General features: G+C 41.9%; 1 protein-coding gene across 1 annotated transcript in view; it reads right to left on the bottom strand.

Annotated features, from left to right (window-relative positions):
* Positions 1-1,743: 1,743 nt before the first annotated feature.
* Positions 1,744-26,946, bottom strand: part of LOC306932996 (uncharacterized protein) — a gene marked incomplete at its 3' end in the record, with an annotated part of 47,110 nt that continues 21,907 nt past the window's right edge. Inside the window, exons 4-5 of the mRNA XM_079514966.1 lie at positions 13,266-13,352; positions 1,744-1,835 (exon numbers count right to left, since the gene is read on the bottom strand). Coding sequence (XP_079371092.1) covers positions 1,744-1,835; positions 13,266-13,352 — 179 coding nt within the window. The remainder of the gene's footprint in view (positions 1,836-13,265; positions 13,353-26,946) is intronic.

The following is a 26,946-nucleotide window of genomic DNA, read 5'->3' as shown; positions in this document are numbered from 1 at the left end:
GTGTGAGAGTGAGAACGGAGTTCAATGGACTTATCGCCGAAACAAAGGATTTATGTAGCTCACGTTAGACTGTTAATGTTCCATTTCCATATCATTCTAATGGATTCCATTTCCAGTGCAAAACGTTTCAACTAACCCCTGGCATATTTCCTAACAGCTTCATCATTAAACAAATGGAGGGGATGCCACTTCCAACATCCAAACAGGCTTCGAAAAAATGGGAGAATCTAAAAACTAAATACATAACATTTACTTTCTATATTGACCTTTATTCAACTTGAACGCTTGAGTTAACAAATAACACAACATAAATATAGCCCCTAGAAGATGTTGCAGAGATCTCATGTCAGTGTTTGTTGTAGAACCTGAAGGCCCCCCGACCGGCTCTGGGACGGACCAGGGGGAGCAAACCGCATCAACATGGCTATTTTGGGAGGACATGCATGATGCAATATTACATTACATTACATTACAGTCATTTAGCAGACGCTTTTATCCAAAGCGACTTACAATAAGTGTATTCAACATAGGTAGGGAACAAAATAGGGTCAAAACCATCCGTGAGCCCACCGGTCGTTATTGCATCATGCTGGTCCAAGTCAGCTCCGCCTGGTCCAGCGACCCCCACGACACCGCCAGCAACACCTGTACCATCTGAAACACCATCCTCCGTTGACCCTTTATATATGCATAGAGACGGCACCCGGAGGAAACCCTGAGGCGAAATGGACATAGTGGCCGAATTTGGTATTGCAGCGTTGGGCCAAACTCATGAACGCGCTGGTCCGTTGACTATCATTGCGCACGTTCATGATGACACGTGAACGCTGTTTCAGTGCAATGGCAGCGCGTTCATGAGTTTGGCCCAATCAATCCCAGAATGCACTCTATTCCTACCCGGAAGGAGGAGTAAAATCGCCTCATGCGCTTTTGAGCAACTTAATGCAAGTGGATGGGAGGAGAAATCCGGTGACGTCTCTATTAATATATACTCTAAGCGTTGACCTCTTCCCCCCGCCTGCAAAGAAAAAAAAGTCAGTTGATGCTGTCCTGGAGGTCCTGATCCAGGAGGCAGAGAAGGAGGAGAAAACGCACGAGGAGCTGATGGGAGAGACGAAACGATTCGTCAACACTTTTGAAAAGATGGTGGATAAGATGTAGCCTTATTATAATGTTTCTTTGTTAAGTGGGAAATTTGATATAGTTTTTTTTTATTATTAGCCTAGAATATTGTCTATACATGCATTCATGAATCCACTTGGTGACCGGCTGTCGGTATTGAGCAAATGTGTTTGATAGGGGTTATATGTGACCGTACATTATCTTGAAAATCTTGCCTTATAGGATGTTAATGTATGGTCACATATAAACCCCTATGTTGAGATGTATTAAAAATGATCATTAATTGCCTGTGTATATAAATATATCATTGTCATTGTATGTATACTTTTATACTGAAACCGGATGCCGGATGTGTCAATTGTGTTGACGTGTATATAATGACGTGAAATAAACACACTCGCTCTCAGCCATGGTCTAGGAAGCAAACCCACATCTGCTCTCTTTATTACCCCTCCGTCATGCTTCCGGCTAGCTTGTCGTTGTTGTTGATCTGACGCTATACGCTAGCTTTGTTCAACAGGTCATGGAGCCCAGTGGTAGAGGCAACAACAACGGATGGAGCCGTATTCGCTTTGACGGAGATGAAAGGAACTTTGAATTATGGTTGGTAAAATTTCTCGGTTACCTCCGGCTGAAAGGGCTGAAAAACACCATACTATACGAGTACGACGACGAGGAGATACTCGGTGCGGAGGAGGCCGCAGCAAGAGACGCTGAGGACGCCGAGAAAAATGAAAATGCTTACGCTGAACTGGTTCAAGTGCTCGATGATACAAGTTTGTCGTTGGTTATGCGTGAGGCAGCGGATGACGGAAGAAAGGCGTTACAGATTCTGAAAGATCACTATGCGGGCAAGGGGAAACCGAGGGTGATCAGTTTGTACACAGAGCTGACGTCGCTCCGGAAAACTGCAGATGAAACAATGACAGAATATATTATACGAGCAGAAATAGCTATCACGGCACTGAGGAATGCGGAAGAGACTTTGAGTGATGGCTTGCTAACAGCTATGGTTCTGAAGGGGCTGCCAGAATCTTATAAGCCATTTTCCATCCACATCGCACAAAGTGATGACAGGATCACCTTTGCCGACTTTAAGTCCAAACTGAGGAGTTACGAGATCACTGAAAGGTTCAGTAGCAGTTCCGGGGATGACAGCGTGATGAGACTAAGAAGCAAGGACAACGACGTGAGACTGTCATGTTATAACTGCGGCCAGAGAGGGCACAAATCGTTTGAGTGCGGAGATGCTGCTGGTCAGAAAGAACAGAGACAGTGGTGCAGTCTTTGCAGAAGTCCAACACATAACGACACCAACTGCAGACGAAGAAGACGGAAAGACAACGTCAATGTGACGCAGGATGAAGAGGAGCACACGGTCGCCTTCAAGGTGGGCCAGGTGAACCGCGACTCGGACGGCACCGGGAGACCGAAGCAGAGACTTTGTCGGAGTAATACTCTGAGCAGAGGGCTGATGGTCGACACCGGGGCTACGTCACATATTGTGACCGACGTGAAGAAGTTCCGAAACTTCGATGAGAATTTCGAGCCACGGAGGAATGTTCTGGAGATGGCTGATGGAGTGAGGGCCTCTGGCTTAGCGCTGAAGAGAGGTACTGCAGTGTTTTACCTGAGAGATACCAAGGGTCGAGAGGTGGAAACGATGCTGAAGGGGGCGCTGTATGTTCCATCCTTTCCCCAAGACATTTTCTCAGTCAACGCAGCAACATCAAATGGAGCCACATTCATCTTCAAAGAGGGACAGAACAAGTTCATCCAGAGAGACGTTACGACATTCGACATTAAGGTACATGACAGGTTGTTTTATGTAAACACCGTTGATGAGAGTATTGATGTTGATGAATGTCTTGGGTGCTATGACATCAAGACGTGGCATGAGATTCTGGGACATTGCAACTACGAAGATGTGTTAAAACTGCAGAATGTAACTGATGGTATGGAAATTAAAGGCAAGGTTGATATTTCCAAGTTGTCATGCGATGTGTGTATAGAAGGTAAATTTGCTCAGAGCCGAAATAGAGAACCAGACCAAAGAGCTAAAGCAGCACTAGAACTTGTACACACTGATTTATCTGGACCAATTGATCCAATGGCTAAAGACGGATTCAAATATGCTTTAGCATTTACTGACGACTATTCAGGAGCTACTTTTGTTTATTTCTTGAAATCTAAGAGTGACACAGTCCAAGCTACAGAGAAGTACATTGCCGATGTTTCACCTTATGGGGAAATTAAGTGTATTCGTTCGGATAATGGTACTGAGTATACTTCTGGTCACTTTCAGGCATTGTTAAGCGGAAAGTCCATTAGACATGAGACCTCAGCTCCATACTCACCCCATCAGAATGGGACAGCTGAAAGAAATTGGCGAACGCTGTTTTAGATGGCCAGATGTATGCTGATTGAGTGCAAATTACCAAGGGAATTGTGGACATATGCGGTAATGACGGCTGCTGTTATTCGAAATAGATGTTTCAATAAGCGTGTAGGACAGACCCCATATTACATGCTGACAGGAAAGAGGCCAAACCTTTCAAGAATGAGAACTTTTGGGTCCCCATGCTATGCATATAAACAAAATAAGAAAAAGTTGGATTCACGATGTGAAAAAGGGATATTTGTAGGATATGATAAAAATAGCCCAGCCTATTTAGTGTTTTATCCCGACACTGGGAAGGTAACTAAGCACAGATTGGTAAAGTTCATTCAAAGGAATGTCATTGAGATTCAGACCCAAACAGATTGGGATGATGATTGCAGTGGGGGAAGGACTGTAAACCACCTCCCTGAAGATAGGGAAACTAACGAGACACAAGAACAAGAGGTTGTGGTTGAAATGAGTGATTTGGCAAATGTTCAGGCAGGTGAAGATGGCCAAACCAGTGAGATACAGGAACAAGAAGCAGGGGAGATGGATGATTTGGTCAGTGCTCAGGCAGGTGACAGTGGCCAGAGTGCAACATATCCCAGAAGAAAAGTGAAACCACCTCAGTATTTAAAGGATTATGAGTGTCAAGTAAAATCTGATGACCTAGATGACATAACCTTTGATTATTGTTATAGAGTCATTTGTGATGTGCCACACACAGTAAAGCAGGCAATGGCATCACCTGACTCTAAGTTATGGGCATGAGCTATGGATGAGGAAATTGAATCACTAAAGGAAAATGACACGTTTACCCTGACTAAACTGACAGAAGGCAAAGAAATAGTGGGGGGTAGATGGGTGTATGCTTTAAAAACAAATGCAGATGAATCTAAACAATTCAAGGCACGTTATGTAGCCAAAGGTTTCAATCAAAAACCAGGTGTGGATTATGAAGAGACTTTTTCACCAACGGCAAACCAGACTAGTGTGAGGGTATTGATGCAAAAGGCAGCACAAGAGAATATGACCTTACACCAAATGGACGTCAAAACGGCCTATTTGCATGCACCAATAGATTTTGAGATTTACATGAGACAACCAGAGGGATATGAAGTTACATCTGAGAATGGGGACATGCTGGTGTGTAAACTAAATAAATCTTTGTATGGTTTAAAACAATCAGGGAGAAATTGGAACAAGATGTTGCATGATTTTTTAACTAAAAATCAATTTATTCAGAACCCAGTTGATTATTGTGTTTACACAAGGGAAATGAAGGATCAAAAGGTATTCATTTTATTTTGGGTTGATGATATAATAATTGCAGCAAGTGATGACAATGTGATGATTGATGTCAAAGAAATGCTTACAGCAAAATTCAGAATGAAAGACTTAGGCAAGTTGAAACATTTCATTGGTATTGATTTTGAACAAGGTGAACATTATGTGACTATGTCACAAAGGAAATATGTTGACAAAATATTGACTAGATTTGACATGCAGGACTGCAAGCCAAGAACAACACCCTGTGAGGCAAAATTGAACTACACTGACAGCAGTGAGTCATTGGGGGATGTGAGAAAATACAGGGAAGTTGTGGGTAGTCTAATATACTTGACTACTTGTACCAGGCCAGATCTGAGTTTTGTAGTGGGAAAACTTTCACAATATTTTTCTAAACCAACAGAAGAGCAGTGGATCACAGTGAAACATGTGCTGAAATATCTGAAGGGAACCAGGGAAAAATCCTTATGCTATAGGAAATGTGAGGAACTAGGCTTGATAGCATATAGTGATGCAAACTGGGCAGAGGATGCAAGTGACAGACGTAGCACTAGTGGTTATTGTGTCAGCCTAAACCCAGAGGGCCCTTTGATTTCATGGAGATCTAAAAAGCAATACACCGTAGCACTTTCAACTTGTGAAGCTGAGTACATGGCTTTAGCGGCAACTCTACAAGAGTGTTTGTATTTGATTCAATTGTTACAATGTATTGATGAATTTCATTACATGCAGCCAAGGATTTACGAGGACAATCAAGGTACAATAGCGTTAGCTAAAAATCCTGTACAGAGACAGAGGTCAAAACATATTGACATAAGATACCACTTTGTAAGATCAACTGTCAATGATGGTAAAGTGATTCTCGAGTATTGTCCAACTGAACAAATGGTTGCCGATGTTATGACAAAACCAGCCAGGCTGTGTCAATTGAGGAATTTTGAGGGTTTCATGTTTGGAGAATAACATACAGTCCAAATTCTTTTTTTTTTCTCCTTCAAGGGTTCTTTGTTTTTTTTTGTTTGGTTATTTTGTTGTTGTTGTATGTTTACCAATTCACGATCAAGTGGGGGTGTTGAGATGTATTAAAAATGATCATTAATTGCCTGTGTATATAAATATATCATTGTCATTGTATGTATACTTTTATACTGAAACCGGATGCCGGATGTGTCAATTGTGTTGACGTGTATATAATGACGTGAAATAAACACACTCGCTCTCAGCCATGGTCTAGGAAGCAAACCCACATCTGCTCTCTGAGTCTCTTTATTACCCCTCCGTCATGCTTCCGGCTAGCTTGTCGTTGTTGTTGATCTGACGCTATACGCTAGCTTTGTTCAACACCCTATCAAACAAATTTGCTCAATACCGACAGCCGGTCAGCAAGTGGATTCATGAATGTAGTGTGTGTGTGTGTGTGTATAGACAATAGACAAAATGTAGCGAAGATAATTTTTTCTGACTCCTGAGTAATGCCCACAGTAATGTTTATTTAATTTATTCAGTTTTCTAATCTGGGTCAAGACATGTATTAAAAAATGATTGCAGGAACCCTTGTGTGAAAGTATATTAATTGCCATTGACGTTAAGAGCCATGTGAAAGGACCAGATATGCTGGTTTACCTTGTGTACAATCGAGGTCCTTTAAAGTGCCAAATCGGAATCCTGCTATACACTGACACCACGGCGCGTAATCAGCGCCTCAAACTGTGACTCCGCCCACCCCCTGGGGAAGTTGTGATTTGCGGCATTTTCAAAACAATATTGAGCAGAGTAGCGATTATCAAACGTATTTGCAATGCCATACGTTGAAAGATCTGTTGCCCGTGGACAAGGCACGCTACCTCCGCAAGTTAGATAGCATCGGCATAGATGTTTGTCCGTATGTGATTAAGGATTGGACCAAGTTGCATTGGCAGCCATAGAAAATTCTTACCCCAGGCTAAAACCGGATGTGACGTTTTTGGGCGTTCCTGTCTAGCTTGGTGTCAGTGTAGACTGAACAGTAGAATAGAGTAGTATTTCTTTATAGTTTACTGAATATTTCTACTTTTTTCTACTCTACTAGTTCAACACAGAACTATATAAAATATGATGTAATTGGATGATCAAACTTCCTACAGAGATTGTTTCTCCCAGCGGATTCGAACGTTATCTCTTCATTGAATCTGCACCTTAGAATGAGGCCAGTATGGCCATACTGGCATACTCACCCTTGGCTGAACATAGCCTGGTCAAGGTTTCCCCCTGGTGGACGTGTCATTTCCAACTATTGTCGGTCTGGAAACTAGGGGCTACTAATATATACTATTCTCTGCCAATGGGGACGTAACTCGGACGGCGCTGAGTCGGGTCTGGTGGCCGTCGCAACGTTCGGCACGGCGACTCGCTCGGCTAGCGCCTCGCTCGGCAGTGCCTCACGTGGCTCAAGGCCACCAGACACGGCGCGCCTCCGTCAGGACATCAGTGACATTATCACCCGTCAACAATAGGTGATAATGATATACTGAAGGTGGTGAATGGAACACTGTCCCCCCCCCTCCCAGTGAGCTGTGGCGTTCCACAAGGGAGCATTTTACTGTTCCTAATATATGTTAACGACATGACTTCAGCTTGTGACTGCAACTTGTTCCTGTTCGCAGATGACTCGGCACTGCTAGTCTCGGACAGGAACAAACTGCAGGTTGAAAAGGCCCTCAGCTCGGAACACGGTAGAATCTGCACCTGGCTCGCTGATAACAAACTATCTTTACACCTGGGGAAAACTGAATCCATTCTCTTTGGCTCTAATAGTAATCTCAGCAAGGCAAATGGCTTCTTGTTTAGAGTGGGTGACAATGTTATCACACGTAAAGATGAAATTACCTACCTAGGTTCCATCCTGGAGGCTAATCTTTCCGGTGATAAAATGGCCACCAACGTAATCAAAAAGGTCAACCATAGAACAAGATTCCTTTACAGGATCTCCTCACTGGTCGACAAAAACACCTTGAAGACCTTAACAGGAGCCCTTGTACAGGGTTTCTTTGACTATGCATGCACCTCCTGGTACCACAGCACCTCAAAGGCCCTTAAAACCAGGCTCCAGACTTCCCAAAACAAACTGGTCAGGCTCCTACTTGACCTTGCCCCCCAAACCCACCTCACCCCTGCCCACTTCGACAGGCTGGAATGGCTTAGGGTCGACGACAGAGTACAGCATCTTGCAATGGGTCTGGTCCACAAGATTCGATACACCACCAAGATACCCATGTACCTGTCTAGATACTTCCTTAATGTTAACGAAGTCCACACCCACAACACCAGAGGGAGTGCAACGAACCATGTACAACCCAGATTCGGCACAAACAAGGGACTAAATTATTTTCGCTCCTATGCCACCAAAATGTGGAACGCCCTACCAACAGTCATTAAGACATGCGAATCCCTTGACTCCTTCAAAACCGCTCTCAAAGGGCACCTACGGACGGCTGCAATTCGAAACTGGCCCCTGTAAAAGCGGAATCCCTCAAACACGGACGCAAGGACAACACAAGAGACGGTCGCGGCCACACAGCCAACACAAGGTATGGCCACTGAGCCGACTTGGGGACCCAACGCAAGGACAACACAAGAGATGGTCACGGCCACACAGCCAACTCAAGGTACGGCCACGGAGCCGACTTGGGGACCCAACGCAGCTCCTCCAAAGAAAACAAACAAATGAACGGAGCTGAACGTGAATCCCCCCCACCGCCCACCCCTTTGTCTATATAGAAGTGTCTACTTGTACGTCTCTAAATGTTTTTGATGAATTGAACATTGTGGACCCTATTGGAAACAAGTGTAATGCTTAATTGGGTCGTCCACTCACAGTTAACAGCCTTTGTATTGAGTTTGTGCTTGAAATGTACTGTAATTCTGCAAACTGTTAATACATTTTTCAATCAATCAATCAATGAAACAGTGAGTATGCCAGTATGGCCATACTGGCCTCATTCTAAGGTGCTGATAACGGATGATTTAGCAGATTCAATGAAGAGATAACGGTCGAATGGGTGCACACAGCCTCCCCTAATGAGGGGAGTTAATACAGTCATGAATGAGGCTGCTTCTAACTCCCCTAATGCGGGGAGAAGGGGGGGGGGGGGCTATAGTTGTTGAGTACTTAACAAACTTGAGTACTTCTACTCAAGTGGTTACCGATTATATTTAAATGGCCAAAGTTTCAAACTTCCCTAATGAACATTCCACAGAAAGAGGCAATCACAGCTCATTTTAGGTGAGGTGCGGCGTGGGGTCCGCTCAGTAGGATACAACAGCAGTGACTACACATAGATGTGTGTGGGGAGGACTTCATTGGCATGCAGACTAAATTGGGGAGGGTGGGGGTAAAAATCTATTGGCTACTGCAAATATTATTTTCAGATATATTTCCATAGGTACAATTACAATGTTTAATTTCAACAATGCTGTGCATTTCATTTCCGCAGGTAAAGTATGATGTAATACATTTAACAGGTCAAACCAATCGGACAAGTATTTATCTTAATGAGTACACATACAAATGTATTAAAGCTGCTATAAGCAATATGTCGAAATCTTAATGATTTTTTATTTATTTTTTAAACAGCCAGCAATGTGTAGAACGCTCCCAAACAAAATGTAGTCTCTGTGACACATCTAGGGGCCGCAATCTGCATTCAAAGATGTTCCTAGAAGCTTTGTCATTGGTCGAGAAAAAAAAACGGTCGCAATGACTAACCAATCAGGAAGCAGACAGGCAAATCGACCAATGACAAAGCTTCTAGGAAAAATCTCTGAATGCAGATTGCGGCCCCTAGATGTGTCACAGAGACTAGTGTCCTAGTGTTCTACCCATTGCTGGCTGTCTGAATAAAAAAAAGAAAGAAAAAAAGGTAATTCAAATTTTGACATTATTGCTTATAGCTGCTTTAATCCAACCAATGCATTGGAGAGAGAAAAAAAAACATTTAAAACAAATTAGTAACAATTTAGTCATTTCTAGGTTATATTGATTGGACATAACAGCAACAGAGTTCAGTCAAACACTGATTCCAAAAGGGAGAACACAAAAAATAAGTCCTTATGGTCTTGTTTCCATTCAGGCCCAATGCAATCAATTCATAGACATGACATGAAGAATAACAAAAATCACGCTTGTATGAAGTGAGGGGTGCTCTTATCATCATACATCACATTCCATGCTCAGTCAATCAAATCATCACAAATATCATTAGGCCAATCATTTTTGGCGTCATCACTTTTTATCCTCAATATGTACATCAGCCAATCAAATCATCGCTATGGGATGATGAACAGCCAATCAAATCATCGTGTTTGTGTACACACAGACAAAGCTGGCCATAGGGGGGGCTGGCGCCCCTCAAAAACAATTCAATATAATCAATAACAACAACATCCAAATATATCATTATAGGAAAGAAATCACTAATTATGTACAAAAAAAAACTATGTACAGACTGGGGAACACGTTAAGAGGGGGATGATCACCTGTTTAATTATTTCTTTCCAATGTTCGTATATATACGTACCCCAACGTATACTCCATCTATATAATGGTTGAGTCCCAGCGCTGCGTTTAACATTGGTCCGGTTCCTATGGTAACGCCCCACCATTCCAGCTATGGGATTGAAAATATAATCACGGTGTAAAGCAGTATGGTGGCACTGGGAACTGGGGGTTGTGCTAACAGTTAGCCGCAATAAATGAGTTAAAGGAGAAGTGATCATTTCCTCTCCATTGGGCCTGCTGAAAGGTGGACTTTTGTTTGCCTGTTTTGAAAGATGTAAGTGATTTTTTTAGGGAAGGGGTCAGAGCATTCCACGCAAGGGTGGCTGTGCTGTAGAAGGAGAATTTACCCATATTTGTTTTGAAAAATAGGAGCAGTATAATAATCCATAATATTGTCCTGGTCTATCGACCTCCCTACGAACATACAGCTGTTTACTTTGATCCTCCCAGTGAGCTCATTTATAGTGGAAACTTTCTTCTTTTTTTTATCCCATGCAATGGTGTCTTACGCCATATTCAATGGTGTTTTAGCAAGTGACCCGAGTCATTTAAACTTTGGTCACGAGTGTAGGGGTGTAACGATATAGTAACTATGTAGAAATATCAATTTTAATTAAAATAAATCGTAAAAAGTATATTGAAATGTAAACAGCAAATAACGTATCGTATCTTTTTGCAATGGAAATAATTGGTATAAATGGTAAATGGTGCTTTTATATAGCGTCTTTATCCAAGGCGCTTTACAGAGATTGTGCATTACATTCACCCATACACACACACATTCACACACCGATGGCGGCAGAAACCATGCAAGGCACCAACCAGCACATCAGGAGCAATTAGGGGTTCAGTGTCTTGCTCAAGGACACTTCAACTGGGGAGCCCGGGTTCGAACTGGCAACCTTGCGGTTACCATCCAGCCACTCTACCCCTGAGCCACCGCTGGAATCGTTGTGTAAATAATGTAAATAATCAATGTAATCAATACTAAGTACTTGTGCATTGTATTTAGCAATTTTAAGAATAAAAAATAAAAAAGATGGGTTTAATTACTTTTCCATTCCATATACAATACAATTGGTCGATCAATATATGTGTGTATTCACTGTGATCATGTCAAGGCGTGGGTTTGTCCATATGTGTTCAAATACAATGTCCATCTATTTGCCAGAGAATCACTGTGGTTACTTATTTATATCCAGAAAAAACTATTTCCCTTAAAAAACCTCCACTATCCACACGTTTCACACATATTTAATATATTTGTTAAATAGTTACTGTATCGATTTCAAATCATTGAATTGAACGTCATAATGAACCAATATCATATCGTCAACTATGTATTGTGATACGTATCTTATCGCTGTTCAAATGTATCGTTACACCCCTATTGGAAAGGTTTTTCTCCAGTGTGGACACGAAGGTGTGTCTTCAGGGTAGCTGACTGCCTGAAACTCTTGTTACAATGTTTACATTGATAAGGTTTTTCTCCAGTGTGGATACACTGGTGTGTCTTCAGGGTATTTGACTGACTGAAACTCTTGTCACAATGTTTACATTGATAAGGTTTTTCTCCAGTGTGGATACGCTGGTGTTTCTTCAGGTTATCTGACAGTCTGAAACTCTTGTCACAATGTTTACATTGATATGGTTTTTCTCCAGTTTGGATACACTGGTGTGTCTTCAGGTGACCTAACTGTCTGAAACTCTTGTCACAATGTTTACATTGATAAGGTTTTTCTCCAGTGTGGACACGAAGGTGTGTCTTCAGGGTAGCTGACTGCCTGAAACTCTTGTTACAATGTTTACATTGATAAGGTTTTTCTCCAGTGTGGATACACTGGTGTGTCTTCAGGGTATCTGACTGACTGAAACTCTTGTCACAATGTTTACATTGATAAGGTTTTTCTCCAGTGTGGATACGCTGGTGTGTCTTCAGGGTATTTGACTGACTGAAACTCTTGTCACAATGTTTACATTGATAAGGTTTTTCTCCAGTGTGGATACGCTGGTGTTTCTTCAGGTTATCTGACTGTCTGAAACTCTTGTCACAATGTTTACATTGATATGGTTTTTCTCCAGTTTGGATACACTGGTGTGTCTTCAGGTTACCTAACCGACTGAAACTCTTGTCACAATGTTTACATTGGAAATGTTTTTCTCCAGTGTGGACACGAAGGTGTCTCTTCAGGTTACTTAACCGACTGAAACTCTTGTCACAATGTTTACATTGGAATGTTTTTTCTCCTGTGTGGACACGAAGGTGTGTCTTCAGTTGACCTAACCGACTGAAACTCTTGTTACAATGTTTACATAGGAATAGTTTTTCTCCTGTGTGGATATGCTGGTGTGTTTTCAGAGAAGATGACTGATTGAAACTCTTGTCACAATGTTTACATTGGTACGGTTTTTCTCCAGTGTGGATATGGAGGTGTATCTTAAAGTTACTAAAGTTACTGAAACTCTTGTCACAATGTTTACATTGAAATGGTTTTTCTCCAGTGTGGACACGAAGGTGTGTGTTCAGGTTACCTGCCTGGCTGAAACTCTTGTTACAATATATACATTTAAATGTTTTTTCTCCAGTGTGGACACGAAGGTGTGTTTTCAGAGAAGATGATGAGGTACAACTCCTGTCACAATGTTTACATTGGAAAGGTTTTTCTCCAGTGTGGACACGCTGGTGCTTCTTCAGGGAACCCGAGTAACTGAAACTCTTGTCACGCCATTCGTCTTCACTTGTCGCCTCCCAATCATCACTGTCTTCAGTGACTTCAGTGTCAGATTCAAGTTCAACTTCAACTTCAGAGCAGTGGGAAGATATGTCTTCTTCCTCTTCATCATTTTCATCGTCACCTTTCACTGCTAGTAATGTCAACGTTGACCCGACAGGTTCCTCTGGTCTTTGAAGTAGTTCCTCCTGTTCCTCTTTACGTTCCTCCTGTTCCTCGTTAATGTGTGGAGGCTCTGGTTCCTCCTGGAGCAGACTGGGGCTCCGCTCCTGTTTAGAAGAAACCTCCCCTTTACACACAACCATGTGCAGGATGTCTAGGAGCAGAAACATAACATGATGGTCAACACTGGATTCCTAAAATGTAAATCCATTTTTCTTCCATGTCCCATGTACAAAATGAGCTATTAACTACCAAGATAAGATTGACTAAACCGTTATTAACTACAGGTTACTACAGTTATGAAAGTTTTAGCAAGATTTTAGCAAAATACTAAAACAAAGTTACGTGAAGTCATATATTTAGTTACTTTAACACCAAAATGAATAATGATGTTACAGCAAACATTTCATTTGAATCATGAAATTCTGAAACAATTAAAAAAGATATATACTTCACACCCAAGCTCTAATTTGGAAGCAAATTAGTCATCCCACTCAGTGCATGACGTTATGAAGCATAAGCACTTCTGACAATGAAAGCTTGAAATGTGGACCGATGGTAGCTTAACAATCTATGTAAAAGATTTCCACTGCATAGCTCTGTACGTCTGGAAATGGGTCTGTGAGTCTGTGAATCTGTCTTCCTGTGTCTGTGAGTCTGTGAATGTCTGCCTGTGTGTCTGTGCATCTGGGTCTGTGAATCTGATTGCCTGTGTATCTGTGCATCTGTAAAGGTGTCTGTGAGTCTTTGAATCTGTGTGTCTGTGCATCTGTAAATGAGTCTGTGCAGTGACGTAGAGTCTGTGGGGGCCGGGGGGGCAGGGCCCCCATGAGGAATTGGACCAGGGATCTCGGCCCCCATGAGGAATTGGACCCGATATATTCTCCTTGGTTCGTCCCGTTTGTACCGCACAAGGTCGCACCGCGCCCGTTCGCGCAATTCTCGTCTTGCATTGACTTTGTATGTAATCGCGCCACCATCCAAGTCTGGCACCTTAACACCTCTTTTTTCCTCACTGTCCGGGGTGGGGGGTGGTGGACCGCATTGCCTGTCCCTTGTACACATGCAGATCAGGCATTGAAATGCTAATCTGGGTGCTTGTTTTCACCTGCCAGGTATGGGTATGCAATATGCATGCATACAGTACTGTACTCTGCTTAGGCTACTTGTTCACAATATGAAACCACCACCAGCAAGAACACCCTGGCTGGCAACAGCGATGCCAGCCTGCCGTTGAAACCTTTCGACGTCCCAGCGACAGTTCTACAGAACCTGCCGAGGCGGACAGGACTAGCCTGCAATCATGGTATTTAAACATGCTCTTCTGTTTATAATCTAAACACTATGACACGTTTAAAAAGTGTTACAAATAAGTGTTTAGAACCTAAACGGGCGGCCGGGCGGGGCCCATGACGATAAAAACATTTCGTCTCTGAGTCTGTGAATCTGTCTGCCTGTGTGTCTGTGCATCTGTAAAGGTGTCTCTGAGTCTGCCTCTGTAGTGACCAAATCTCACAAACTACTGTAGTGACCAAATCTCACAAACTACTGATCAAATCTCACAAACTACTGTGGTGATCAAATCTCACAAACTACTGGAGCGATCAGCGCCAAATGTCTTGTTCACGCTGCCAGTCGGCCAAGCAAGTATTTTTCCACACTGACTTACTCAGTTTTGTAAAGAGTAAGGGGCCGTTCACACCTAAGACACAGCTGTCTCCTCAGTCTTCTGTGTGTCGCAAGCTCGCAATTAATTTTCAATGGGAGTCACATGGTTTGACGAGACAACCTTGTTGCATGGCTGTCTTCTTCCCTCTTCCCCCTCATGCAACAAGGCTGTCTCGTCAAACCATGTGACTCCCATTTAAAATGAATTGCAAGCTTGCAACACACAGAAGACACAGGAGACACAGAGGAGACAGCTGTGTCTTTGTGAACTGCCCCTAAGAAAGTGCAGACGCTAAGTTTGCAAATACTTGTTTGAAAGGTGCTAACCACTTAAACACTCTATACTTAGTGAACTAATCCTCTGTACTTAAACACTCTATACTACTCTGTACTTAAATACTCAACCACACAACACACAGACAGAGATACCAAGTCAAACTGAATTTGTACTATTCATACTACTATGTTTTGGCTTGCAGCGAGCCCACATTGTTTCTTCAGGAACAATATTTTCTAGTTTGCCATTGTTATTGTCCAGTGAAAATAAGACATTGTGGTAGCCCTCGCCGTCACGGTACAAAGGCACAAATTAAATACGAAATGTGGATGGCAGAAGATCCACCAATACAAGGACAGCGATCCTGGAGTCTGACTTATGGACATACTCCTTTCAACTGCTTTGCACTGTGATTAGTTTTTCATTCCCATAGTTGGAACGGTGGAGCGTTGCCATAGGAACCGGACCAATGTTAAAAGCTTTCATAGGCCTCAACCATTATATAGACGGAGTATATGTTGGGGTATGTATATATACACGGATCTGGGATATGACGCCACCTAATGGCGGGGTCCTTATATATACGGACATGGGAAAGAAATAATTAAGAAAACTGTGATGGTTTAGAAGACATTTTGTAGAATCTGGTCTCAGGTCTTAATGGGTTAAAGAAAGGCATGAAACTTACTGAGGTGTGGGTGGTCTTCAGCTTCCTGTTTAATAGAAACATCTTCAGCTTCCTGTTTAATAGAAACATCTTCAGCTTCCTGTTTAATAGAAACATCTTCATATTCCTGTTTAATAGAAACATCTTCAGCTTCCTGTTTAATAGAAACATCTTCAGCTTCCTGTTTAATAGAAACATCTTCAGCTTCCTGTTTAATAGAAACGTCTTCAGCTTCCTGTTTAATAGAAACATCTTCAGCTTCCTGTTTAATAGAAACGTCTTCAGCTTCCTGTTTAATAGAAACGTCTTCAGCTTCCTGTTTAATAGAAACGTCCCTGGTTGAGTCAGGAGAGGTCATCTTCACCTGGGAGTGATGCATCATGGGTATTGCAGTTCTTATGAGTCTGGAGAGTTCATCTTCACCTGTAGTCTGGACTCCGGTCTGAAATCAAGTGAATAAGGAAGGACTTTAACTGGAGACCTATAGTCCGGCAGCCGGGGATGTGGAGTGGGATATTTGTTATATATTGTTTTTTTTGTATTGCCTATATACTTAAATTAATATAATGAATCCACTTGCTGACCGGCTGTCGGAATTGAGCAACTTATTTGTGACTCTTTTTGATAAATAGACAGTCATGGTGGCAAGACTAACTGTTCAGGGGTTGAGAAAACCTTTTATTTATGTTTTAATCCAAAATGACTCTTCACATACTAGACTCTAGTATGTGAAGCATTGAGTGTCATTTTTGACATTTTGCAAACCCAAGACGGAAAACGATTTTCAGACACACACCCACCCCCCCTTCCCGAATTAATACGGCGGCATGTTTTTCCATATTGTGGCGCACGTAGCGCGCAATGTTTTGGAAGTGGTATTGGTCAAATAATGTAACCCTTAAGTTCTAACCACCTTATGATTGCACTTTGCAGTAGCAGAGTAGCAGGCTAGCAGCCGGTCCAATCGAGCGATAATCATATGGAGGCGTTCGTTGGGCGTGAAACTTAAAGGAGGGTCGGACACGACTGCATGCCTTTGACAGCACAGTCAAGAAAAGATGAGATAATAGAGAAACACCGCCCCGAAGTCAAGTGTTTGCATTGGCACGCCTGCTTGGGTAACTTTAATTGTGAGAGACAAATAAATCCTCTCAAATCTCTAATTGACAATAGCAACTTAGCAAGTGTTCCGCAGCGCTGTCTAATTTAATGCAAGAGAACCGAACGTAAGCACTTTTATTGTCAATTCCCTGTCAATAAAATAATTCCATTCCATCCTAAGGCTATTCCTACCTGTTGCATGGTGTAATCAACTTTCAATTTAGAACTCCAGTGACTTTCATTATTCCTGTAATTTCATCTTTTGGACGCTGCCATGATGGAGAAACTTCCAACTTCAGTGGTAAATTAAATCTGTGCTACTTTTAAGTCAGAATAGCAGGGGGACATCGAATCGAGCACAACAGACTTAAAATTGCGCACGGTGTTGCGTGCAGCAAATAGCAGATATCCAAGCTCACAGCGCGTAGCATTCGTGACACACCGAGAGCTTGCAGATCTGCCATTTACTGTCTGCGCAGCAGTGCGCACAAGTCACAACACCGGCGGGTTACATTCAGCAGCGCGTGGTGCATTCTGAGCAGCTGATGGATATATTATTTGAGTGTGAATGGAAGCTTGGTAGTTTGGACTTTGGAGAGATCTCTTGACTAGTAGCAAGTATACTGTATGCTGCGTTTTGATGACTTAATGTCATTCACACCGTGGCCAGGGTACATGTGTTTGGTCCGACGATTCATTGATCCGATACCCCTAACCCCTAACCTAACCATAACCGCAAGCACGGGAGCAGGCGCTAGTCCGAGGTGCGGACGCATATCGAACCAATGCTCCGTCGGACCATAGTATGCCTCCCCGTGGCCATGGCTTCATACACCCCCACCCCTCTTATTAAATGTTTTGATGACTTAATGTCATTCACACCGTGGCCATGGCTTCATACACCCCCCACCCCTCTTATTAAATGTTTTGATGACTTAATGTCATTCACACCGTGGCCATGGCTTCATACACCCCCCACCCCTCTTATTAAATGTTTTTGCAGATTCACACTGATCTCATAAATGGCCAATATGAAGTCCTCAAGACGGAAATCCGTCCCCAGGACGGAGAACTTTAAATGAAGGGAGAAATTAGGTGAAATAGAGACACACGGGGACTACAAATTTCACTCCCCCAAATGAGACAGCGTCCCCACTTCTGGTCCGTTAGAACGGTGTACTGCAGGCCAGTCCATAGAAGTCACTGCCTTTACGAGGCTACGAGCGCCGACGTTGAAGAGTGGAATACTCAATAATACATCCCGATCCCGACTGACTTTGTTATTCATGTCTATATTTTTAACATTTGAATATGTTCTACCTACCGTGGAGCTCCGACGGTGTGTTTTACTGTTGTCAACTTGTTGTATAATTAACTTGGCTGAATACTTGCATGGGAAAATAACCCAGCTAAATGGAGTGGCATATCCTGACATTTTCAACTACCTATAGTGAATTCTCCAGATGAGTATTAATAATTAGTCTTGCAAGATGCTGTTTAGATAAATTTCCACGAATACATAGCATATAAAACTAAACACAACAAATATATCTGGGTATTGAAAACATCAAGGGATGCGACCGTGACGTATATACCGTGCGACCCCTTTAACTTGAGATTTACAATGCTAGCACTTTTGAATCTCTGATGGGAGTATATTATAGTACATTGTGGGTTGTACATTCAGATGGCAGGTAGGCTATAATGTGACATTGAAAAGGACAAATCAAACATATGGGAAACTTTATTAGAACACAAAAGAAATCGCTACAGCCTCAGTAATGGACCAGTGAGATTAGGGTATTTTATGATGCCTCTCATAGGGATTACATTGACAGCTGCAGTACACCATTGAAACGGACCAGAAATGGGGCCGCCGTCTCATTTGGGGGCGTGAAATTTGTAGTCCCCGTGTGTCTCTATGTCTGCCAAATATGACGTAAATGTAACCAACCAATCACATCAATTCAGTTGTTAATGACATGATGTATGATGTATAATGATACGAACACTTCACACTATTTTTTTTGCTATTTTTCAACTGGAATCCTGAATAGTAACAAATAAAGTAATCAAATGCCTTTAATTATAGGTTGTATGTTAACGTTATAAACTAAATACAAATACATTGGACATAATAGTAATTAAAGCGGTGTGAAAATCAATAATATCAGTATTCTGACATTAACCCGAGGGCCACATGAAGTGAAGGTGGTGGCCCCTGGGCCGCCAGTTACCCATGTATGGCTCAGGATGACGAGTACAGCATCTTGCAATGATCCTGGTCTACAAGATTCACTACCATGTACCTGTCTAAATAATTCCTTTAATGTACATGTAAATGAAGTCCACAATCTCAACACCAGAGGGAGTTCAACAAACCACAAGCAATCCAGATTCGGCTCAAACAAGCGATTAAATTAATTTAGCTCCTATGCCATTAAAATGTGGAATGCCCTACCAACAGCCATTAAGAAATGTGAATCCCTAGACTACTTCAAAAAGCACCTACAGGTGGTTGCGATTCGAAACTGGCCTCCATAACAAAGTCAAAGTCACCCCCCTATTTTAATTCATGTTTTTCCCTTTTTTTACTATATTTAACTGTATGATGATTTCCTTTTTTCCCCCTTCTATACGTCTTTAAATGTTCTGATGAATTGAAAATGGAGGACCCTGATGTAAATGAGTCTAAGTGCTTTTCATGGTTTCGTCCTCAAATAAGCAGTTTTTGTATTATTGACCTGTGCATTCGTTTGAAATGTACCCATTCTACATACTGTGAATAAAATAAAATGTTCAATCAATCAATCAATCAATCTACCCCCCCCCCTCTCTCGCTCTCTAAATATGTTCTACATTGCCAAAGCATACATACAACAAAACAAATGTTTGTGCACACAGAGACAACAACAAACATCCCAACAATAATGAACAACAAGCAATACAGTAACAATTAAAATAAATGAACCAACAGAACAGCAACTTAAAGACCCTGTTCAGCCAGATATACCTGCTGCCAAAAATGTGCATTTGGACTGTTCTCCAGTCTCAGTCTCTCTCTCTCTCTCTCTCTCTCTCTCTCAAGGTCAAGGTTTATTTATTTTGTCTCCAGGGGGAGAAATTTGTCTTGGACCGCAAGGGCCCGCCCTTCAGCATACAGATACAATACAATACAATACAATACAATACACAATACAAGACAACAAAGGCACAGTGACCCGTACAACATTAAAATACCACACACCACCATACCTAGTGCAAAAGAGGGGAAGAACATCACCATCGCCCTCTGCAAGGACTCTGTTAAGGAGTGTGATTGACAGAGGCACAACGGAATGCTTGTACCTATTATACTTGCACGCATGGACCTCGATCGTACCTCTTACTGTACCTGATGACATTAGCCATCAGGGTATAGTACATGGGAGGGGTCAGGGTCTACTATCCACTACAAAAGTACAACACACTGATGTAACGTTAATGTATATATTCTAATTATATCTGCTATAGCAGTGCACCCTGAGCTGGAATCGAACCCTGATCTCCAACTCAGCAGAGCAGGCAGGCAACATTAGGCCACGTAGCCAAGAGAGCTATAGCTCAAAGGCCCTTAAAACTAGGCTCCAGACCTCCCAAAACAAACTGGTCAGGCTCCTACTTGGCCTCACCCCCCGAACCCACCTCACCCCTGCCCACTTTGACAGACTGGCATGGCTTAGGGTCGGCGACAGAGTACAGCATCTTGCAATGGGTCTGGTCCACAAGATTCGATACTCCACCAAGATACCCATGTACCTGTGTAGATACTTCCTTAATGTTAACGAAGTCCACACCCACAACACCAGAGGGAGTGCAACGAATAATGTTCAACCCAGATTCGGCACAAACAAGGGACTAAATTATTTTCGCTCCTATGCCACCAAAATGTGGAACGCCCTACCAACAGTCATTAAGACATGCGAATCCCTTGACTCCTTAAAAACCGCTCTCAAAGGGCACCTACGGATGGCTGCAATTCGAAACTGGCCCCCGTAAAATCTGAATCCCCCCCCACCGCCCCCCCTTTTTTTCCCCTCACTGTATATGTTTCTTTTCCCTTTTTACCTCCATTATGATGAATTCCTGTACTGTTCTTTGTCTATATAGAAGTGTCTATTTGTACGTCTCTAAATGTTTTGATGAATTGAACATGGTGGACCCTGTTGTAAACAAGTGTAATGCTTATTAATTGGGTCGTCCACTCACAGTTAACAGCCTTTCTATTGAGTTTGTGCTTGAAATGTACTGTAATTCTGCAAACTGTTAATACAATTTTCAATCAATCAATCAATCAATCCCTTTGGAGGAGCGACTTAAATTATCATTACTGCTGCTAGTATTAACTACTGCTTGTTTAGGATACACTTACAAGTTACAATATTATTACTGCTGCTAGTATTAACTACTGCTTGTTTAGGATACACTTACAAGTTACAATATTATTACTGCTGCTAGTATTAACTACTGCTTGTTTAGGATAGGCCTACGTGTATTACAAACAAGCAGATATGAGAGAAATACGACTCGTGAATTTTATTGTTTCCATGTTGGAAAAAAAAAGGAGTCAATAATAAACTATAAACGTAACGTAGTAAAAACAATTGGGTGAATCAGTTAATCTTACCTGCTGTGTTTCAGGGTTGAGCTGCTTAACGACGACGCTGTTTTCGAACGAAACCTTTTAGTTTTCTTTGTATATTAATTAAAGTGTCAACAAACACTCACACCAACGCTCATAGGGTTGTGCACATGCGCAGTCTAGCACTGCTGCTGCTGAAAGCGTGCACGGTGCACATACCATAGACGGCCGCTAGGGGGAACCATGGTACAGTGTAATACAGTGGAACAGCTATACTGTGATCTCATCAAAGTCTAACACTGAATCATTTTAAATATAAACTTATAATATAGAAACCATTTGATGGATCAAATATAACAGTTCAAAATGTCTTCAACTCTTACACCCACACACATCACACATAGGCCTACACTTATTTTTTTCTACCAATTACTTACTTACTTACTTACTTACTACTGTCTGTGTATTCATTGTTGTATTATTTATGATGCCACTTTGTTACTTTGTTAGATTTGTATGATTTATTTGTATGTTTGTAGTTAAATGCAGTGAGATTAACCTTATAAACCCCAAAGGGTTTTCTAAATCTCACCTGCACAAACCTACAATATGTTGTTCCAAATGTGTTGATTTAAAACGTGTAAATGAAAATTGAAAAATAATATTCCTAATGCATCATAGCAAATACACAATAACAAAAAAAAGGCCACTTTAATGGCCAGTGCAGCGGCACGCACCGTGGTTCAGTGTGTGTCTGTGTGAGAGTGAGAACGGAGTTCAATGGACTTATCGCCGAAATAAAGGATTTATGTAGCTCACGTTAGACTGTTAATGTTCCATTGCCATATCATTCTAATGGATTCCATTTCCAGTGCAGAACGTTTCAACTAACCCCTGGCATATTTCCTAACAGCTTCATCATTAAACAAATGGAGGGGATGCCTGTGGATGACTGTGGCTCAGGAGGTAGAGCAGGTCGTCCAATGATCCATGGGTCGGCGGTTCGAATCCCGGCTCCTCCTGTCTACATGTCGAAGTGTCCTTGGGCAAGACACTGAACCCCAAATTGCTCCCAATGTGCTGGTTGGTACCTTGCATGGCTTCCGCCGCAATCGGTGTATGAATGTGTCCTGGAGGTCCTGATCCAGGAGGCAGAGAAGGAGGAGAAAAGGCACGAGGAGCTGATGGGAGAGACGATTTGTCGACACTTTTGAAAAGATGGTGGATAAGATGTAGCCTTATTATAATGTTTCTTTGTTAAGTGGGTTAATATATATTGATATAGTTTTTTTTTAATTATTATTATTTGCCTAGAATATTGTCTATACATGCATTCATGAATCCACTTGGTGACCGGCTGTCGGTATTGAGCAAATGTTGTTTGATAGGGGTTTATGTGTGTGTGTGTGTAGACAATAGACAAAATGTAGCGAAGATAATTATTTTCTGACTCCCGAGTAATGCCCAGTAATGTTTATTTAATTTATTCAGTTTTCTAATCTGGGCCAAGACATATTAAATATGTAGACGTATTAAAAAAATCACACCCGTGTGAACTGAGTGGTGCAAGGTCTTATATAGTCTGATCGATCAGCTATGTCAGTGACGTCACACACTAACCATAGTAACCGTGCTCATGACCCCACGTACAGGTACACACATACATACAGACAAAGCTGGTTGTTGGAGTGGTTTGCACCACTCAAAAATTATTGCAGGAACCCTTGTGTGACATGTCCTTAATAAAGGATCTGGAAAGTATATTAATTGCCATTGACGTTAAGAGCCATGTGAAAGGATGTGACCAGATATGCTGGTTTACCTTGTGTACAATCGAGGTCCTTTAAAGTGCCAAATCGGAATCCTGCTATACTGAACAGTAGAATAGAGTAATATTTCTTTATAGTTTACTGAATATTTCAATTCTACTCTATTTCAACACAGAACTATATAAAATATGATTTAATTGGATGATCAATCTTCCTACAGATTGTTTCTCCCCTAATGAGGGGAGTAAATACAGTCATGTATGAGGCTGTTTCTAACTCCCCTAATGCGGGGAGAGGGGGGGGGGGGCTATAGTTGTTGAGTACTTAACAAACTTACTACAACTAAAAGTACAAGTGGTTTCCGATTATATTTAAATGGCCAAAGTTTCGAACTTCCCTAATGAACATTCCACAGAAAGAGGCAATCAAAGCTCATTTTAGGTGAGGTGCGGCGTGGGCTCCGCTCAGTAGGATACAACAGCAGTGACTACACATAGATGTGTGTGGGGAGGACTTCATTGGCATGCAGACTAAATTGGGGAGGGTGGGGGTAAAACTTTATTGGCTACTGCAAATATTATTTTCAGATATATTCATTTCCGCAGGTAAAGTATGATGTAATACATTTAACAGGTCAAACCAATCAGACAAGTATTTATCTTAATGAATACACATACAAATGTATTAAAGCTGCTATAAGCAATATGTCGAAATCTTAATGACTTTTTTTTATTTTTATTCAGACAGCCAGCAATGTGTAGAACGCTCCCAAACAAAATGTAGTCTCTGTGACACATCTAGGGGCCGCAATCTGCATTCAAAGATGTTCCTAGAAGCTTTGTCATTGGTCGAGAAAAAAAACGGTCAAAAAGATTAACCAATCAAGAAGCAGACAGGCAAATCGACCAATGACAAAGCTTCTAGGAAAAATCTCTGAATGCAGATTGCGGCCCCTAGATGTGTCACAGAGACTAGTGTCCTAGTGTTCTACCCATTGCTGGCTGTCTGAATAAAAAAAAAGAAAGAAAAAAAGGTCATTCAAATTTTGACATTATTGCTTATAGCTGCTTTAATCGAACCAATGCATTGGAGAGAGGAAAAAAAAACATTTAAAACATATTAGTAACAATTTAGTCATTTCTATGTTATATTGATTGGACATAACAGCAACAGAGTTCAGTCAAACACGGATTCCAAAAGGGAGAACACAAAAAATAAGTCCTTATGGTCTTGTTTCCTTTCAGGCCCAATGCAATCAATTAATAGACATGACATGAAGAATAACAAAAATCACACTTGTGTGAAGTGAGGGGTGCTCTTATCATCATTGGCGTATTGTCACGTAATGGTGGCTCGGAGACTCCCATGCAACTCAGGTCAACAGAATCGCTGCATAACAAGCCGATCGGCTTGGTGCACCTCTCATCTTATTTCTCTCTCTTTGTTTCAGGGAGGAGAGGGCTCCCTCCTATTTGTTTCAGCGGAGGGAGGGGAGGGGTCTTGTGTGTAGTGTGACTGTCGGTCAGATTTCTGTCTCCTTTTTTCTTCATACTCAAACAAAAAAACTATCACGGATTGTATCGTCCCTCGGTGAGCGGTTATTTCTTTATCATGATGATCAACGCCGGTCAGATGGAACAATGCAAATGCACTGTTGTTACGGGAGGTGGGCAGGCAGGCAGCAACACTAACCGTGTCACAACAGTCTTTCCACCTCGGAGGAAAAAACACCACCGTCCCTCGGCGAACTCAGCTAGCCGAGTTGGAACGATACACAGCGTCTGACATAAAACCGCTCCTAATTAGGCTTTCTGTTCAAGAAGAGTACGTTACTACAAAAGCAGGTGTTACATAAAGGTACATATCTCCAGAATGGAAGATGGTGAAAAAAAAAGAAATTGGAGTGGACAAGTTAAGCTTTCTTTTGAGGTATGCTGTGTGATGAGAGAACATTTACTGTCGGTCTAGGAAAAGGTTGGTCGTCCAATGCTATCATCGTAGTGTACAGGGTAATCAGTTTGCAGGAGTCGTTAGCACGCTTTGTGTTAAGTCAGAATAGCAGGGGGACATCGAATCGAGCACAACAGACTTATAATTGCGCACGGTGTTGCGTGCAGCAAATAGCAGATATCCAAGCTCACAGCGCGTAGCATTCGTGACACACCGAGAGCTTGCAGATCTGCTATTTACTGTCTGCGCAGCAGTGCGCACAAGTCACAACACCGGCGGGTTACATTCAGCAGCGCGTGGTGCATTCTGAGCAGCTGATGGATATATTATTTGAGTGTGAATGGAAGCTTGGTAGTTTGGACTTTGGAGAGATCTCTTGACTAGTAGCAAGTATATGCTGCGTTTTGATGACTTAATGTCATTCACACCGTGGCCATGGCTTCATACACCCCCACCCCTCTTATTAATGTCATTCACACCGTGGCCATGGCTTCATACACCCCCCACCCCTCTTAATGTCATTCACACCGTGGCCATGGCTTCATACACCCCCACCCCTCTTATTAAATGTTTTTGCAGATTCACACTGATCTCATAAATGGCCAATATGAAGTCCTCAAGACGGAAATCCGTCCCCAGGACGGAGAACTTTAAATGAAGGGAGAAATTAGGTGAAATAGAGACACACGGGGACTACAAATTTCACGCCCCCAAATGAGACAGCGTCCCCACTTCTGGTCCGTTAGAACGGTGTACTGCAGGCCAGCCCATAGAAGTCCATTGAAATTCAACTGTAGTTAGCCTACTTTTAAAATAATGTGAAATTAACTGAAGACTATATTGATTTGAATAAAATATGTTTCCAAATGTATGAAGTGTCTTTGTCAACATATTGTTGTTTTCTCAATAGAGGATGTATTTCACATTTAATTTACCACTTGAATGAGTTACCCATAATGTTAACAGAGCAGAGGGGAGACGGCAGACAGAGAACCTCCCTTAAAACCTCTCGCTTTTAAGGGACGTCACTGCCTTTACGAGGCTACGAGCGCCGACGTATGGCTCAGGATGACGACAGAGTACAGCATCTTGCAATGATCCTGGTCTACAAGATTCACTACCATGTACCTGTCTAAATAATTCCTTGAATGTACATGTAAATGAAGTCCACAATCTCAACACCAGAGGGAGTTCAACAAACCACATGCAATCCAGATTCGGCTCAAACAAGCGATTAAATTAATTTAGCTCCTATGCCATTAAAATGTGGAATGCCCTACCAACAGCCATTAAGAAATGTGAATCCCTAGACTCCTTCAAAAAGCACCTACAGGTGGTTGCGATTCGAAACTGGCCTCCATAACAAAGTCAAAGTCACCCCCCTATTTTAATTCATGTTTTTCCCTTTTTTACTATATTTAACTGTATGATGATTTCCTTTTTTCCCCCTTGTTCTATACGTCTTTAAATGTTCTGATGAATTGAAAATGGAGGACCCTGATGTAAATGAGTCTTAGTGCTTTTCATGGTTTCGTCCTCAAATAAGCAGTTTTTGTATTATTGACCTGTGCATTCGTTTGAAATGTACCCATTCTACATACTGTGAATCAAATAAAATGTGCAATCAATCAATCTACCCCCCCCCCTGTCTCTCTCTCTCTAAATATG

Source organism: Electrona antarctica (assembly GCF_951216825.1).
Source record: "Electrona antarctica genome assembly, chromosome: 11".
Taxonomy (NCBI): Eukaryota; Metazoa; Chordata; class Actinopteri; order Myctophiformes; family Myctophidae; genus Electrona; species Electrona antarctica.
This window is presented reverse-complemented; position numbering and strand designations above follow the sequence as displayed.